The sequence below is a fragment of the Labeo rohita genome, chromosome 2 (assembly GCF_022985175.1).
Source record: "Labeo rohita strain BAU-BD-2019 chromosome 2, IGBB_LRoh.1.0, whole genome shotgun sequence".
Lineage (NCBI taxonomy): Eukaryota > Metazoa > Chordata > Actinopteri > Cypriniformes > Cyprinidae > Labeo > Labeo rohita.
This window is the reverse complement of record NC_066870.1, coordinates 18,141,288-18,159,652: the sequence shown is the minus strand read 5'-3', so window position 1 is coordinate 18,159,652 and position 18,365 is coordinate 18,141,288. Positions and strand designations below refer to the sequence as shown.

Here is an 18,365-nt window from a genome sequence, read left to right as displayed (position 1 = left end):
TAAACTAATCGTTTTGAAATCATTGCATTGTTTTATGACCTTAGATGCATTTACACCTGCTGTGGGGAAATCAAACACAATATTGGGACACTTTAAAATACCATATGACCTGCTCTTTAATATAAAATATCTATAATATAAAACCAAAACTGCCTGAATTTACATTTATGAAAATATAGAAGAATAGAAGTAAACACAATTTCACTTATTTTTAAAAAGTCTGAGAAAGTCAAGGATTTTCCCACAAAGCGATTATCAAAGCGATTATTCACTAGATTAACCGATTAAAAGCAGATAGTATTATTACAATTTTATTTTTCAAAGTTTGTTACAAAAACCTTAACATTGGGCAGCGAAATGAAACAGACCATCCCTGCTGATATGTAACAGTCCATCCAAGGTCAAGAAGACACATAAATAAACACACATGCAACACGTACAAACAAGCAAGAGTACTTCATATTTTAGTATAAAAAGGAGAAAGTGACTAGGCCTACTTAAAACTGATTCCATACACAGCAAAGTCATGAGACTGCTTTCCTGTTCATATTCCCAGGATAAAACTGTCCCCAATGAGTAAAGAACTAAAACACGACTTCTTCTTGTACAATACAATGTAAGTCTTTGTGTATGAATCAAACCTCAAATGTAAATATGGTTATGTTGTTATGTCTTTACTCAAGAGAACTTAGCTTCTTGAAAGGGGCAACATTTTCTGTACTTCAAATTTGTGAAGATGAAAAAGAACAGAAACTCTTAATGTATTAATTACAACTAGATTATGTATTTCATTTTTTGAGGTTTGTGGGTGATCTTTCCTCACAGACTGTGCATGTACACTCAACGGCCTCCTCAAGTCTGTGTGATCCTTCCGGTGCTCCACCGCACTAATCCACCCCAGATGCTCCATGTGAGATAACCAAAAAGGCTGTCCTCTCTCGCCATCCACTGAAAACACAATTATTCACATTGGGTTCCTTCCAAAGAAAAGTCTGTAGTGTCCCTGCTTTGGCCTACAGTAATATCTTCAGTCTTTAAAAGGTCTGTTTGTTTGCAAGTTCTTAAAGAAGTGGTCCGGCTCTGGGTGAGGCTGCCCAGGCTCCCAGTCTTTAGCTGAGATTGAGGACTTACGATGAAGCGAAGAATCTCGACTGAGACTGCTGTCAAGGAGCAGGTCAGGATGAGGTGGCGGAGGCAGGATCCCTGGATCAGGATCACTGGTTGAGGAGCAGAGGGAATCTGTTTTCATAGGACGATAATCACGGATGCATTCCTGCCTGGGCAGTGTCCGGCTGGTCTCGTGGACCTCAGTGCCGCCATTGGAGGTGCTCCTCCAATCCCAAGTGTTCCCGTTGCCTGAAGAAAGACGGACCACTGGGTGATGTGGAGCATGAGCGTCTACTGTGACAATGCTGCTTCTGTCTTGCTCTGATGGGATGCGGTAGTACGGAGACTCTGAGCCAGTGCTGGAGGTGGCACAGGATGAGGCGGTCTCGGAGGACTTTGGTGTGGTGATGCTACCCGGACCGTGTTGCTTAGACATGGCAATAACCTGCATAACTCGTGGCTGGTTGGGTAATCGTGGAGGTTCTGGCGTGGCAGCAGGTACCGGACCTCCTTTCTCCGTCATGGACAGCCATTTAGCCCGTGTGGTGGCGCTTTTAGGAGACACCGGTGGTGGTCTGGTGGCTTCCTCTGGGATATGAACTAATTGCGGGGCGCCAGGCCTCTGAGGCATCATCGCCCTGGCACCTCCTGCTGTTGTTGTTGCTCCTCGGTTAGCTTGCACGGTAGGATAAAGAGAGGACGGCATGCCCAAATCCTCTGAAGCTTCTCCCTCCACTCCGTCAATTCCTTCTGCAATTGCTTCTTCCTCCTCTTCCTCGTCTCTCAAGCTAAGACTGCGCATTTCCATTGATTTCTGCTTCCATTCGGACACCAGTTGTTTCGACCGCTGAGAATCCATTGGCACGTGGAAGGTCATGTGACGCTGAGCAGGCTCCTCCATAGCATTGGTGTTAGCACGGGGCAGTGTGTTACTGAAGGTCACCATGGTCTCCTTCCCCATTGGGCTGCGAGGAGCCAGGAGTTCGACATCTGCACTAGCTCTCTTCAGGCTGCCCATTGAAGCCTTCTCTCGACGCACCTTGCGGTTCAGGCCAGCAACATGTGCCGGGGCCGATAACTCATCGTTGCTCTCAGAAGCATGGGCCTTTTGGTACACCGAGTCGTGGCCTCGCTGTGTTAGTTCTCTCAGAGGATCTTTTTGTGGAGGAGGTGGCTGCTTCAGTGGCTTGGGGGAGGACTCTTCATTGGACCTGAAGTTCCCCACTGCATATAGTGCCTGGAGTGTGAGAAACAGGTGTTATTGTAAGGTTAATGAAATTCCACTAATTAATCAGAGATTTTTACCTCATGGAGAGAAACTAATTAGACTGAACGCATACACTAAATGTATTTGCACACTATACTCAAATGTGCTTACTGAACAGTTCATTTTAGAACACTGGCCATTAATAATTGAGAGTTGGTTCTCATTTGCATTAAATTTCCTCATGCTGTTCCAAACACATAAGAACTTTGTTCATCTTCGGGAACACAAATCAAGATATTTTTGATGAAATCCAGGCTTTCTAACCCTGCATAGACAGTAAAACAACTACAATATTCAAGGCCCATAAATGACATAATTTTCATTTTTGGGCGAACTATCTCTTTAAGTTTTATTACTTTCACGTTTTTTTTCTGCTGACTTTTTCTTTTACTTATTTACTATTGTAATACAAATGACATTTTTTCAGAAATTGTTTTAACCCAGAGAGATTATAACACAAAAGCATATCTGAGGAAAGAGACAAAGCAAAGAGATGACATGGAGAGAGTGAAAAGGAGCTGTGAAATTGTTCCTGATGAATCCTGCAGGATTTCTCTTCCTCTAACAGAAAGGAAATCCTAAATATAGAGCTTGCAGTCGGCAGATTATAAAACAGTGAAAAGAGGAAGATAAATAAGTCTTGATATCCTCTGCCAACCCAAAATTCTAGCTGTCAAAGCAAAAGTTGTTCTAAAAACGAAGACTTACTAGATAAACAGCAATGCCAGCTCCAATAACAAAGCCCACGTAGACGTCAATCGGGTGGCTCCGATACTGGGTGATTTGGGTCAAGCTTGCCAGGGCTGCTGCTATGGCGAACGCAAACACCAGCACAGGCTTCAAAAGCTTGGTGCTGTCCGATATGGTGGCATTGAAGTACATCTGAGTGGAAAAACATAAGTTCACAACATGAAACAACTGCTCTGGTAAAAACCTCATAAATATGAAATGAAAAAAATGTGGGTTTCGCTGTTCTGTTGTTCTGATCAAGCTGATGTTTCATTGTAAACCCTAAAGTTTTCCTTTAAACTTCTTTGGCTTTAAAGTCCATAAAATTAAAGGGATAGTTCACTCAGAATGAAACTTCTGTCATTAATTACTCATCCTCATGTCATTCCAAACCTGAAAGACCTGAAAGACACATTCAAGGTCCAGAAAGGTGGTAAGGACATTGTTAAAATAGTCCATGTGACATCAGTGCTTCAACCATAGTTTTATGTCGCTATGAGACTACTTAATGACTTTATTCAACTATAGAGTGTTCTCACGATGTCATCAATTGGCCAAATTGGCCATTTTTGCTGATTATTGCTGCTTAAAAAAATGATCAATTATTGTTATGTTTTTGGGATGTACTAATCGGTCAGAACGGGAAAAACATTTGGAGTATTTTTTTGGACTGCCAAAAATGATAACAAATCAAGGAGAAGAGTGGAATAAACTGTCTGAGGAACAAAAGGCGTTTGTGGTTGGCCAAACTGAACCAGGATTTCTAGGGCAAGAATCTTGACAACATTTGTGTTTGTTCCCATCATTTCCAGACAGGTAGGTGAAATATTAGGCTAATATCTTAATTAATACTGTTCATACGTATATTTACCACCTATTAATTTTAATTTGTCAAAATATTGCAATCCTTCCTGTTCTTTTCTATATGATTTAGCAGCTTCCACACATTTTTTCCATGGTTTGGACAGCATAAATTAGCAGAACAGCATATTCAATAGTACATGAACCGTGCAATCCATGCTGTTGTTTACATCCAAATATCGCCAATATGGCCACGCATCCGGGTCACTGACCAAACTGTGATGTAAATGTAAACCCTCTATTTTTCTTTTCCGTGTCAGGCTCCGCCACCATTCATGACAGTACGGTTGAACCACTGATGTCACATGGACAATTTTAATGATGTCTTTACTACATTTCTGGGCCTTGAATGTGGTAGTTGTGTTGCAGTTTATGCAGCATCAGAAAGCTCTCGGATTTAATCAAAAATATCTTAATTTGTGTTCCAAAGATGAACGAAGATCTTATGGGTTTGGAACGACATGAGTGTGAGTAATTAATGACAGAATTTTCATTTTTGGGTGAACTATTCCTTTAATAGAGGTTGTTTCTTTTTGATTATTGTTGTTTTTATTTCATCAAGCTTGTTCAATGACTTTGTCCAAGCATAATTTCCCTTCTATTCCATATGCCATAAGATATTTTTAAAATATAATTTAGAATTTAGTTAAGTAAAAATAGTGATACTTTAATCAAAGAATCTAAGGGTTAAATTTAGTTCAGCCACTTAATTTTACTGATATGGTTAAGTTTGATCTTTGAGACACACATACAGGATAACACTAATTCCAATAAGAACTACCTAAAATACTCCGAATGTAGTTACAGCAGCTTGACTGTCTCTTAACTATCCAGAGAGAATGACTTCATTAACAGTTTGAATCACACATTGAGTTCAACGAGGCATAGCTAACAAAAGAAGACTAATGAGCATCTCAGACTCTACGGCTGCGAGACACCAAGCTGGCTGTGGCCTATATATTCTGCACTTATTAGGAAATCAGCAGAGGTCAATCAGCAGTTGACAAGTTTCTGCGCCACTTAATGCTGATGCTGGATCCTTCTAATAACAGTGCTAGCTCAGTGATCACAGTGGCAGGGTTTTTCAAATTACAAGTATTTTGCGTCAGATCATTTTTAAAACAAAGTTCCCTAAGAAAAGTAAAAAGAAATGCTTACCGAGATGTAGACGGCGGCGAAGCCAGACAGAGTGGCGTGTTGGGAGGGGAAAGTTTTCCTGATAACACAGAGACAGACAAAAAGAGGAAAAAGTGTCAGTGACTTCAGTAACACATCACTTGAATTATCACAGAGCACAGCCGAGAGTTTTAGCATGTGAGGAAGAAATGTAAATGAGCCGAGGAAGAGATGCAGGAGGAAAAGTACTGTGCTTCAGTGAGCAAAACACCATTTCATATCTGTTTCATAGCTTCCTTGTTTTGTGTGTTCACCTGACAAGGATTTGGGGCTAAAAGAGAATCAAATCCATTTGTAATCCTTGTAGGGAAACACTGCAATGGGATAGAAACTAAAATCTTGAAATAAACATAAAGAATATCTATTTTTCATCCTGTTAGGTCCACACATTGTATATACAACACATTTGGATTGCATCCAAATGAACAATACTATGTGTTTTAGCATGTATATATGCAAATATAATATGCAAATCAGGTAACACAACAACAAAATGGCATATGTAAGAAAGCATGGTGTTGTTTGTGTGTATTCACCTTGCTGACAGGATGGCATACTGGTCCCGGCCTGAGCAGATGTCCTGGGTTATGTAGGGGTTTTTATCGCAGGCCACGCCCGGCAGCGTGTAGTTGGGTTTGCATACGGTTAGGAAGAAGGGAGCATGATAGCCAGTGGCCAGCTGGATAACGTCAGTCACCAATGCAGTGGCGCACAGCCCGAACACATGAACACCTGCGAGGGGACGAGAAACTGTCAGTGTGGAACCGTGTGAACAGAGCCAGACTTGTTTTTGTTTGTCTGTGTGAGTCTTACGTAGCCAACACTCGACCATATGCTTCTACCAAAATAGAAAAACCTTTAAAAATGTCTGAATGCTGTCAGTGTATGAATAATGAATGTCAGAAGAGGTCCCAACTCCTGAGTATTAACACTGAGAATAAGAGATCTAGTGGACCGTCAAATTGTTCTCCTCGAATACCACTTAAAGCATTTTTGTGTGTACCATACTAGTACCATACAAATATGTATTATTTGCATATGTATTTTAATTACGTGCATACACTGTATTTTTGAACTTTACCCTTAATCTCCTTTGTTCCAAATATTGGAAATTTGTTTTAGATTTGTGTGTGTGTGTGTGTGTGTGTGTTGTCAGGTCAACTTAAGAATGTTTCTGTAATCATAAAGCATATTTATTGACCAGTTGTGGGATGGTTTTTTATGAGTCAGCTCAGAAATAAAATCAGTAATGCATGCAATAATGACTAAGACACACCTGAAATATCTGTGTAGATTTGTCATTATAAAATTATAGAAGGCCGTTTAATAAAAAATTTAAAAAGGTAATTGCAACTTTTTTATCTCACAATTCTGACATTTTTTTTTCTTGCAATTATGAGTGTACATTTTGCAATCCTGGCTTTTTTTTTAATTCTGACTTTATAACTCAATTGCTAGTTTTCCTCAGAACTGAGTTTTTGTATCTTGCAATTGTGACTTTTTTTTTTCACAGAATTGTGACATAATCTCGGAATTGCGAGTTATAAAGTCCAGTTCTGAGGGAGAAAAAAAAGAAGTTTAAATCTTGCAATTCTGACTTTATAACTTAATGGCTAGTTTACATCTCACAATTCTGAGAAAAAAGATGTTAACTCGCAATTGCGAGTTATAAAGCCAGAATTGCAAGACATAAACTTGAAATTGTCTGAAATAATATTTTTTTCTTAGAGATGTGATATATAAACCCACAATTCTGACTTCTTTCCTCAGAATTGAGTTTCTGTATCTTGCAATTTTTTTAAGAATTGCAAGATATAAACTCGCAATTGTGAGTTATGAAGTCCAGTTCTGAGGGGGGAAAAAATTAAGAGTTTATGTCTCACAATTCTGACTTTATAACTCACAATTGTGAGTTTATATCTCACAATTCTGAGACAAAAAAAGTCAGAATTGTGAGATGTGAACTCGCACTTGAAAGATGTAAAGTCAAAATTGTGAGTTATAAACACAAAATTGCGAGAAATAAACTTTTTTCTTAGAATTGTGAGTTTATATCACAATTCTGAGAAAAAAAGTCACAGTTACGAGATGTGAACTTGCAATTGCGAGTTATAAAGTAAGAATTGCAAGATAAAAGTGAAATTGCGTGAAAAAAAAAAATTCTTAGAGTTCACATCTCGTATCTTGCAATTCTGACTTATTTCTCTAAACTGTGAGATATAAACTTGCAATTGCAAGTTATGAAGTCCAGTTCTGAGGGGGAAAAAAGATTTGCGAGTTTATATCTCACAATTCTGACTTTATAACTCACAATTGTGAGTTTATATCTCACGATGCTGAGAAAAAAGTCAAAACTTTTTTGTAATTATTTTTTATTCAGTGGCGGAAAAACAAAAATATAACTGTTAAACGTGAAAATAGATATGGAAGATTTATTTCATGCAAGAATAAAAGTTTAACTTATAGTATTAATACATTATTACACTACCAGTCAAAAGTTTGGGGTCAGTAAGATTTTTTTGGACATTTATAATTTTAAAAATTACTTCTATTTTAAATAAACACTGTTCTTTTGAACTTTCTACTTATGAAAGAATCCTAAAAAAAGTATGTCTCACGGTTTCCACAGAAGATACTAATCAGAACTGTTTTCAACATTGATAATAATAAAAAAAATATTTCTTAAACCCAAATCAGCATATTAGAATGAGTTCTGAAGGATCATGTGACACTGAAGACTAGAGTAATGACTGCTGAAAATAAAATACATTTAACATATATTAAAATCAAAAACAGTTAGAGCATAAGAGTGTTCTTTAAAAATGTTTAAAAATATGTCTGACCCCAGACTAAATATCATTTAATTGTACAGTTTCCCATTTCAGCGCTTAAGTATCTTTTAACATACCCACAAAGCGCACTGTTCTGCGTAAGAAGGAGTTGAAGTTGCATCCTCCTGCGTTTATACTCCCTTCTGAACCAGAGTGAATCTTCAGTTTAGACTGCATACAGTACATCAAGGCTTCACCCAGCATGATCTAAGCCAAAAACGCACAGAAGAATGAGAGCTGCCTGAAGCAACATTACAGAAATCCAATCTGTCAAGTGTTTAATTATGCTTTATGCAAGATGTTAAAACTCAGTCCTTGACCATGCAGTTCACTGGCCATGCTGTTACTGTCCACATTGCATCAGTGAATAGAGTAACAGGATTTTGTGTAATATTCACAGTAGCAACAGTGAGATAAATAGGTTAGGCCATTTATGAATAGAGTATGAACACTCACAGACGCTGCAGGGCCAGCAAAGGCCAGGCTGAGCAGCATGAGCAGAGGGATGAGCTCGTCTCCCGTTTCCACATAGGGCATGCTCAGTGTGCGGTCATGGCAACGGAACCCAACTTTGGCTGGCTGTAATATGTCTGTCAGCTCCAAGAAGTAAAGAGAGATCATGGAGGATGCCACTATTGGCAGCTGAAAGGGAAGAAAAAGAAGAATAGTTGGGTTATGGGAAAGGTGGCACAGGAGAGGATTACAGAGCGAGGAATCAGTCAATATTTACTGCATGGACACATTTATGAACTATTCATGCAAGCAGTTTTAGGCATACAGTGGTCCCAAAAATATTTGAACACTTAAGCCAAGCTCAAAAATGTATGAATGCCTTGGCTTAAAATAACAAAATATAACATTTGTGTGAAAAAGTATAAACATCAAATAATTATTATTATTTTAAAAAAATACATTCTTCAAACTTTTTATTATTTTCTTTTTGAACTTTTTTAGACTATCAAAAGTGAAAGGGATAGTTCACCCAGAAATGAACATTACCCCATTATTTACTCACCCTCTCAAGACATCATAGGTGTATATGACTTTCTTCTCTCAGACTATGCAATCAGAGTTATGAAAAATGTCCTGGCTCTTCCAAGCTTTATAATGGCAGTGAATGGGTGTTGAGATTCAATAGTCCAATAGAAGTCCAAAAAAGTGCATCTATCTATCATAAAAAATGCTCCACACAGCTCCAGGGGATTAATAAAGGTCTTCTGAAGTGAATCGATGTGTTTTTGTAAGAAAATGATCCATGTTTAAAAGTTTATAATCCATAATCTCTAGCTTTTGTTGTCGTCTGTGCATTCACGAGAGAGTGGCATTTCAGCAGATGACGTAGGATGTAGGCGTAGCGCAGGCTCCAGGGAGAATATGCCAGTCTTGCTCGGCGCCAATAGCCTTGTGGTTAGTGTGCCGACATATCATGTGCTCACGACGACCCAAGTTTGAATCCTGTCTCGAGGTCCTTTGCCAACCCCACTCCTCTCTCTCCGCCCAGTACTTTCCTGTCACCTCTCTACAGTCCTGTCCATTAAAGGCACAAAAAAGGCCAAAAAATATAACTTAAAAAAAAAAATGCTAGTCTCTAGTCTCCTCTTGGCTTATATTGAAATCCTCTGACATTCTCCTTTACAAATCCTCATCTTGTACTTCTAACTCAGTCCTGTGTCATCAGCTGGAATGCCACTCTCTCCTAAACATGCAGACGGCAGCGAAAGCTAAAGATTATGGTCTGTAAAGTTTTAAATATGGATATTTTTCTTACAAAAATGCATTGATTCACTTCAGAAGGACTTTATTCACCTCCTGGAACTGTGTGGAACTTTTTTCAATGATGGATGAATGCACTTTATTGGACTTCTATTGGACTATTGAATTTCAACAGCCATTCACTGCCATTATAAAGCATGGAGGAGCCAGGACATTTTTTAATATAACTCTGATTGTATTCGTCTGAAAGAAGAAAGTCACATACACCTAGGATGGCTTAAAACATGAGATAATTTTTGTTTTTGAGTGAACTATCCCTTTAATTTTCATAGAAATGTTTAACTACACCTGTGGTAACTAACTAAAATACCTATGTGAACTTGAGAGGAACTGACTTAACACAACACATTCAGACAAGTGTGATGGTATTCTGGCAATTTAAGTGTGACTTAAGTATCTTAAAATGTGTATATTGTATGCCTTCACTTTTTCTACTCTCTCATTATCCTCTATCCCTTCCTGTCGTAGTGTTTCTATTTTGAACAATGACTGAAATCTTGTATAATGGGCACTTCTGGTCTTTGTTGCCACCTTATGGTAAATCAGTTACTGTATTACTCAAATGTAAGTTGGATAAAAGTGTCTACCAAATGAATGGCCAAGTAAATATCATAACGTGCCAGTAACAGAGATCACATTAACCAAAAACTGTCCGTCATTTTGACAGATTACAAAGAGGGTGATCTATTATAAATTGTAATTGTTAATTCCCATCCCTGTCCAGCTGGTGGCGAGTGCGCTCCATTGTGGCAACAGAGCGCGCGATCCAGAACAAAAATGAAACTGTCAAGATTGTTTTGCTATGCATTTGATTATGCACAGGCGAGTATCCAGTTTTAAGCTACAGCGTTCTATCACGCCACATTAAAGAGCACCAAAACGGTATTTATTGTTTGAATTTCCTAATGAAATGAACAGAATTTGAAATCTGAGACTTTGTTTCATATCAAAAGTAGCCTATTTTTTCTTTGCCATCACTGCTGGGTGTGGTGTTGAACATGAAAAGTGATGCAGTCTCTGTTCATTTTTTCTCATCAAAATCAATAGATTATGACAGAATTTTTAAGACCCTGTCCATTAAAACGACAGACAATGTTACAGCCTAATGCAACCTCTGAGATGTAATTAGTTACATTTTCCTTTCACGTTTCTCACTGAATAGAAATAAAGCATTTTAAGCCCAAATAATCCTTTGCTGAAATCCTGTTCAAACCTCTTAACCCTGGTTAAAACATGTACTTGACATCACCTACACAGGATAAGAGGTTGAGCTTTCCCGTATGCCGCTTATGATTCACTACATGTCAAATAAATGCCATCTATGGTGTTAAATATCAGTTCTGTGACAACTTCATATTTGTAAATCATTTTAAATCACTTGTTACACAGCTAAGATCCACATTTCATTTTACAGGCTCATATGTTTCATCACGTCATTATATTGTAACTCAAAGTGACATGTAAATGGCATTCTATGCCGATGACTCTCCGCATAAGATAAGCCAGTGGTGCGTAACATGTCAAGTTATTCTTTAGGCAGTTCAACGGCAGGATGAAGAAGCCTTGTAGAGATTGTCAAAGCTTCACCATGACAACTGAAACACAGTGAGCTCATACCTCCACAAAGTAGAAACATGGCAGGAGTGTCATGCTGTCTTTGGGAGGCTTTTTCTTCGGCTTGTCTTTCGGAGACATCATTTTGGGGTTTGGCCGAGTAAAATCTGAAAGTAAGAACAGAATAAGATCAAACACATGATATTTAATAGATACAGTTGAGGTCAAATGTTTACATACACCTTGCAGAATATGCAAAATGTTAATTATTTTACCAAAATAAGAGGGATCATACAAAATGCATGTTATTGTATATTTAGTACTGACCTGAATAAGATGTTTCACATAAAAGACATTTACATATAGTCAACAAGAGAAAATAATAGTTGAATTTATAAAAATGACCCCTTTCAAAAGTTTACATACAATTGATTCTTAATACTGTGTTGTTACCTGAATGATCCACAGTTGTGGTTTTTTTTTAGTGATAGTTGTTCATGAGTCCCTTGTTTGTCCTAAACAGTTAAACTGCCCGCTGTTCTTCAGAAAAACCCTTCAGGTCCCACAAATTCTTTTTTTGTATTTGAACCCTTTCCAACAATGCCTGTATGATTTTGAGATCCACCTTTTCACACTGAGGTCAACTGAGGGACTCATATGCAACTATTACAGAAGGTTCAAACACTCACTGATGCTCTAGAAGGAAAACAACGCATTAAGAGCCGGACGGTGAAAACTTTTGAACAGAATGAAGATGTGTACATTTTTCTTATTTTGCCTAAATATCGTAACTTCAGAAGCTACAGAAAATACTTTCATGTTTCCTAGAAGACAAAATAAGTGAAATTTACCCTGATCTTCAAATTCAAAATGTTTTCACCCCTGACTCTTAATCCATCGTTTTTACTTCTGGAGCATCAGTGAGTGTTTGAACCTTCTGTAATAGTTACATATGAGTCCCTCAGTTGTCCTCAGTGTGAAAAGATGGATCTCAGAATCATACAGTCATTGTTGGAAAGGGTTTAAATACAAAAAAATCCTGAAAAACCAAAGAATCTGTGGGACCTGAAGGATTTTTCTGAAGAACAACAGGCAGTTTAACTGTTCAGGACAAACAGGGGACTTGTGAACAGCAACAAACACCTGTGGATCATTCAGGTAACAACACAGTATTAATAATCAAGTGTATGTAAACTTTTGAACAGGGTATTTTTTTATAAATTCAACTATTTTCTCTTGTGGACTATATGTAAACATCTTTTATGTGAAATATCTTTTTCAGGTCAGTACTAAATAGAAAATATCATGCATTTTGTAGGATCCCTCTTATTTTGGTAAAATAATTAACATTTTGTAAATTCTGCAAGGTGTATGTAAACCTTTGAATTCAACTGTACGTTACAGATCTTAATCAGGTTAGATGCCAAACTGAATGTAACACAGCACACACTGTGTAGAGGTTCACATAATTTTCACAACTCACAGCTTTTTTAAAAATGTTTGCCTACTAAAATTTTTTTTCAAACCTTACCCTGACTAAGATCTGTTGAAAGATAAATATATCTGTGCCTATGCTTGTGGTATTAAACATCCTGCAACTTTTATTTGGCTCAACCTCAAATGGTCTCGGAAGATCTAAGTAGCCTAGTAAATGGATCACTTGTCATGCTTGTAATTTGTATTGCTAAGCATGCATATATTCTGTGCATCTGATGTGGATAGGTGGACACAGGGAATATAAAACTAATACACCCATTAAAGCCTCATTAGGGATAAAGTTACACATTTTATATCTGTCTCATTACAGTTTACTTTAAATGACAGAGTATAACAAACAAATACAATGTATGCATATTTATTTATTTTTTGATTGGCCTTCAGAGAATTAGTTTTTTTTTGTTTTGCGTTTGGAAAACATTTTTTTTATGTGATACAGTTTTTTTTTTCAGAAGCGATGATAACAATTGGAAAGCAAAGTAGGCTGTGATAAAAGGCTCATCAACCATATCTTCATGCATGTAATAAAATACACTGTTTTTTGGGGACTAAAAATAATTTGGGTCCTCTGATGTCGGCAAGGAGAGTAATTTGTATTCCATGACCACAAAATATCATCTGTTCAAGATGTTCTGCAATGTCTAACGGTACTGCTTTCAAGGGGTTCAGAAACAGAGCTCTATGACAAACAACTGCAGTCCAACCAGAAATGTTGAGATTAATGGTTTTGGGTGATATTACAGCATTGTGGTGGTATTTGATGAGGAAGACTGCATAGCCAGTCAATATCAGCATTCAATACTGCTGCTTAGTATCAGATTAAAACCCACGCTGTAATTATTAGCACTGTAAATGTCCAGTTCTAAAAATGCCTACGTAACCGATTAGTGACTAAGCTTCCTTTACTAGAGTTACCTTGTGGAATTCAGTATTGACTTAGCATGCAATAGGCTGAATAGCCTCATCTCTCTCCAGGCGGACAGCTAATGAAAGTTGGGTGACACATGGTGGCCGTATCGGCTTCCACGCCTCACACTGCACAAACAAAGAAGGCTCTTTTCAGGGGAGAGGGGACTATTTATCCAGCGCAACTTTGTTTGTCTCTGAAGAGAGAGGGGGATAAGGAGAGAGTCGGGAATGAACAGACTCAAGTCTGTGCTGTCAAGGAGTCTATTGGCTGGCAAATAAAAGGAGCTTAGCAATAAAGCAGCAATCAAGTTGGTCTGTGAGTCTCTTTAGCAATATGTCAGAGCTGGTGGGAAGTTGGTACTGAATAAATACAGACTAAATGTAGAGAAAGTGAGAGATTATTCAACTCATTGAAGTGTTCGGCACAGAATCGTACCTGTTCTTGACTCAACATTGGAAAAAGATGTTGGAAAAGAACTTGAAAGAGAGTCTGCAAACACTAGGATAAAATAAAATGTCTGCACTAAGTAGTATAAATAGCATCTAACTAATATTACAATGTGTCATGCACATTTTCTGCTCGAGCTGAAATTTGTGCCGAGTTTAAAACTTGTGCGGAAGGTGTGATTGAGGCAAATATTACCCAATTTGTGCAAATTCACATCTGTTCACTTTGTATGTAATGTACTTGCGCAATAATTAATTTAGTTTTTGGTGTCTAGTCTAGTTCATTTAAAGTCCCAATTTTCCTTTTGTCTTCTCTAAGAATGAATGAATTTCCAAAATTTTAAGAAAATCACAAGCAACAATTGTTGGTTTTTTACTGTGTACTCAAACAGAAACTGGTGAAGTTTGGACTTTTTTCTTTAGAAAGTTGTATTTGGGTGTTTTACACTTCCAAATAAAATTTTGTCTACATACAACATTCCCCAAGCAAGTGCTTACTTTTTAAAGCATTCAGATTGGATGAGCGGTATTTAAGAACAATAGTTATTTTTAACCGTGGGTGGCTGTCTAGGTCTTTAAGGGTTAATGACAGGATTTTCATTTTTGGGTGTACTATCCCTTTAAGTCTCTAAATTTTGGATTTTTTTTTATTTCTTACTGTATATTTATATTGTGTATAATGTTTGCATATTATGTAGATTCAGAAATGTGCGTTTGTTATTTTTACTTTTGACTTCAATATCCTACAGGCATTTTAAACAAAACACCTTTTCCATTATGGTTTTATTGTTAAAAACACAATATGTAAGTTCTCACTGCTAGAGGGTGCATATTCAAAACAAACAAAGAAACGAAGGCATAGTGTAAAATCACGGGAGTTGTTGTCTTCATTCCCACAGCTGATACAGTCTGTGATACTCGGGCAGAAATCATGTCCATGAATGAGCTAATGTACTAAAGACTTGTTAAGGCCACTGTAGTATGAAGTGGGTCGGGCTGAAAGTCGTGGAAGCGAAACAAGGATGCTGGAGTGACTGCTAATGAAGGATGAGTGTGATACACGGCTCAAATGCAGTAGAGCTTTTATTAGGCCACAATCGACCGTTTCCGCTTTTTCCGGTCTTGTAGGAAAAGGCAGTGCTGTTTTATCATACTAGATACTATAGTTATAATGCTACTTCTGTGTGTTCGTAACATGTCTAATAAAATGCATAACATATTAAAGTGCCTTTGAGGTTTCCATGATTTCTACAAAATAAAACCAGAAAATCAAGGGTGTATGACATCATTGGCAGGCGACGCAATGACACAGTCTGTTACACTAGGTAAAATTGCTTATTTCTCTGGATTTAAACATTCCGTGAAACATTTGGGATAATATAAGTACACAAGTCAGCAAAATATATTCTAGTGTTTTTTGGATATTTTAATCCAAAAAAAAAAAAAAACACTCTCAGTATCATTCCTCTGTGTTCCGTTTTCGTTATGGACTAATAAAACTAGATTATTGAATGATTATTACAACTTTATAGTTATCCTTCTCGTCCTTGGTGTGAATGGACCTTTATGCTTCCTCCATGTCTAACTTGAGCTACATAGTACTGTTGCTATGGTTACTTGCTGGGTGAAAGCAACTTCTGATCCTGAGCTTCTGTTTAGCGCACTTTTATGTTTTTAGCTTTGGTTTACTTTTATCTGACTTTTTGGTGACTGAAACATTTACAAATTCTGATGAAATGTGTATGTATCTTATTATTAATGAAAACTAACAGATTGTTTTTAGGGCCCCAGTCCCCCCCAAATCTATTTTAAATCTATTTTCTGTGTGGGAGGGGGGAGGGTCAAGATTCTGTCCGAACACCCCCCGCCCCCCTACAATTCCCACCCTTGAATCACTGATCTACTGTACCAGCTGCGCCGCTGTCCACTACATGGTACTGAAACTGCTGTGACTGAGCAGTGCACTTACACATGGCTGCAACCGAGATGTAACATTACAGGAGGATGAAGGGGGTCATCTGTGCTGAATAGAGCACACACGATTTCACGGGACAATTTTAATCTGTTTTTAGCGCATATAGCATATTATAAGAAAGCCTTGCTTAAAGTAATATATTTATATTTTCATTTATTATTTTTTTCCCTCTCGCAGAATTGGCATTTCAAAATGTCCTCGTGGTCAGTTACCATCTCACATACACCTCTCTCCTCTCCTGAAATGGTGTCATGAATTTTTCTGGGATGTCGTACAGAAATAGCCAGCCTAATGCTAAAAATGAACTTTTTTATATTTAATGTGCATTTCAGAAAATAAATATACCAACCCGCTTCTAAATCCTGATTGTGCATGTCAGGTTTCAGCATGTCTGCTTTTTAAGGGTTCCCAGGAACAGGCTCGGTCACCATCAGACACTGATATCTCACCTCTTTCTCGTTGATGTTGGAAATTCATCGACTCCCTCCGACCCCTTCGCCGACGCTTGGTTCGTCTGTGGTGCTCCAGCTTTCCTCAATGCGACTTAATCCATTTCACGCTTGTACAAACTATCTTTGTGTTCACTTCCCCCTGTCCACAGAAGGTAAGTGCACGGATAAAAAAAGTATGAATGGAGCTGGACACTCCACTTCTATTTCCTCAACGTAGCAAAGTCCCAGAAGTAGATTTGAGTAATTTCCTCGCAATCGGGCCACTTTCTCATGGGGATCTCAAATACAGACCTTTCGGATGAGCGGGTAGTAAACGAAACAGGAATGCGGTGACTGTGTAGGGCACCGTGAACACAAAAGGCTACTGGGAAGGGGGTTTCTTGAGGGAGGGGACAGAAATGAGGGAGGAGGCGGTGCCCTTTTTAACACAAACACGCGGAGAGCATCTTAACCCCCGCTTATTTCCACTCATCAACCCGTAATGTGTAACAAAAGAGATGTAGAGACGCGACAGATTGTACGGGAGTTCCCTTCACGACCGCAAGGGTTAATTCGCTTGTCTCTTTGTGCATGTGCATCGACTGCTCCATCATGCTGCATCTCTACTTTTAGATACGGACCAATTATCTTACGTGGACCCACGTTACACAAATATGAAGTTTAGGGTCTTTGTTTATTTGTATCGGGTGGGGCTGCTTTTGGACCATGCGCTCCTTTGTGTCTAGGTATGTTTCCCGTCACAAGCGGACAGCAGCACATGGCGCAGCACGCCTCCACTGAGAACATGTCAGCGCGTCATCGCAGACGCACGCCCGCTCCGCGCTTGAGTGAATCTCGCATCCTCCAAGAATCATAGGGCGACCATCAGTGTTTCTGGTCTAGGATTAATTTGTGTTTTCTGCAGCATTTTTGTAATTTTGTTCAACATTTCCCTATTTCAGATTCAGTCTTTAGCTTTATTAGGAAGACAGAATTTAAATATGACATAACATACTCATATCCTCATCCTATCCCTTACGAAAATTAACCATGGTTTTATTGTAGTAAAACTGTAGTATCTGTGTTGTTTTTTTTTTTGTTTTTTTTGCCGTATTAATTACCATTTGTATAACCACATTTACTACAAATACCATGATTAGTGTAGCAAAAAAAAAAAAAAAAAAAAAAAAAAGTGTTAGGATGGTTTAACTTTAGTAGTAGTTTTTGTTTGTTTGTTTGTTTGTTTATTTGTGGTAAAACCATAGTTAAATAGCAAATATGTTTATTTAATAAATGTATGTATGTAAATGCTTTTTTTTGTTTTGTTTTGTTTCAGATGCACGTTTTTTTGTTTATTTGTGGTAAAACCATGGTTAATTTTCATAAGGGTTAATTTGGTTAATTTTCATTTATTTAATAAATATATCTACATAAATGATTTTTTTGGATTCAGATGCAGTTTTTCAGGTTTTTCAGGCTTGGTTTTTATTAATAAATACCAGAAAATTATGTTTGTTTTTTTATAAATCAGTGAATCACTGACAAATAAGGATGTTGGAGATGATAAACAGTGGAATGTTAATGTTATTAATTTATTAACATTGATTAATAACATATTAATGTTAATGACTATAGTATTATTAATTTAAAAAACGTTTTAAGGTAAATAATATTGTTACAATTATCATTTATTTTTCATAGTTATTCAGTTTGGAACAAAACATGCCTTTTTAATAAAATGATTAAAATATGTAATATTTTTTAAAACTGTAATGACAGTCATGATGGTTTAAACGGGGGTCTCTATT

At 37.6% G+C, this 18,365-nt stretch overlaps 1 protein-coding gene across 1 annotated transcript; it reads right to left on the bottom strand.

Annotated features, from left to right (window-relative positions):
• Positions 1 to 295: 295 nt before the first annotated feature.
• Positions 296 to 16,951, bottom strand: plppr3a (phospholipid phosphatase related 3a). The gene is made up of 8 exons (XM_051097090.1): positions 16,576 to 16,951; positions 11,362 to 11,465; positions 8,428 to 8,613; positions 8,049 to 8,178; positions 5,677 to 5,872; positions 5,123 to 5,180; positions 3,083 to 3,256; positions 296 to 2,344 (listed from the first exon to the last, which is right to left on the bottom strand). Exons 1-8 carry the CDS (start codon positions 16,601 to 16,603, stop codon positions 1,028 to 1,030), a joined length of 2,193 nt encoding a protein of 730 aa, XP_050953047.1. The 5' UTR covers positions 16,604 to 16,951; the 3' UTR covers positions 296 to 1,027.
• Positions 16,952 to 18,365: the final 1,414 nt, after the last annotated feature.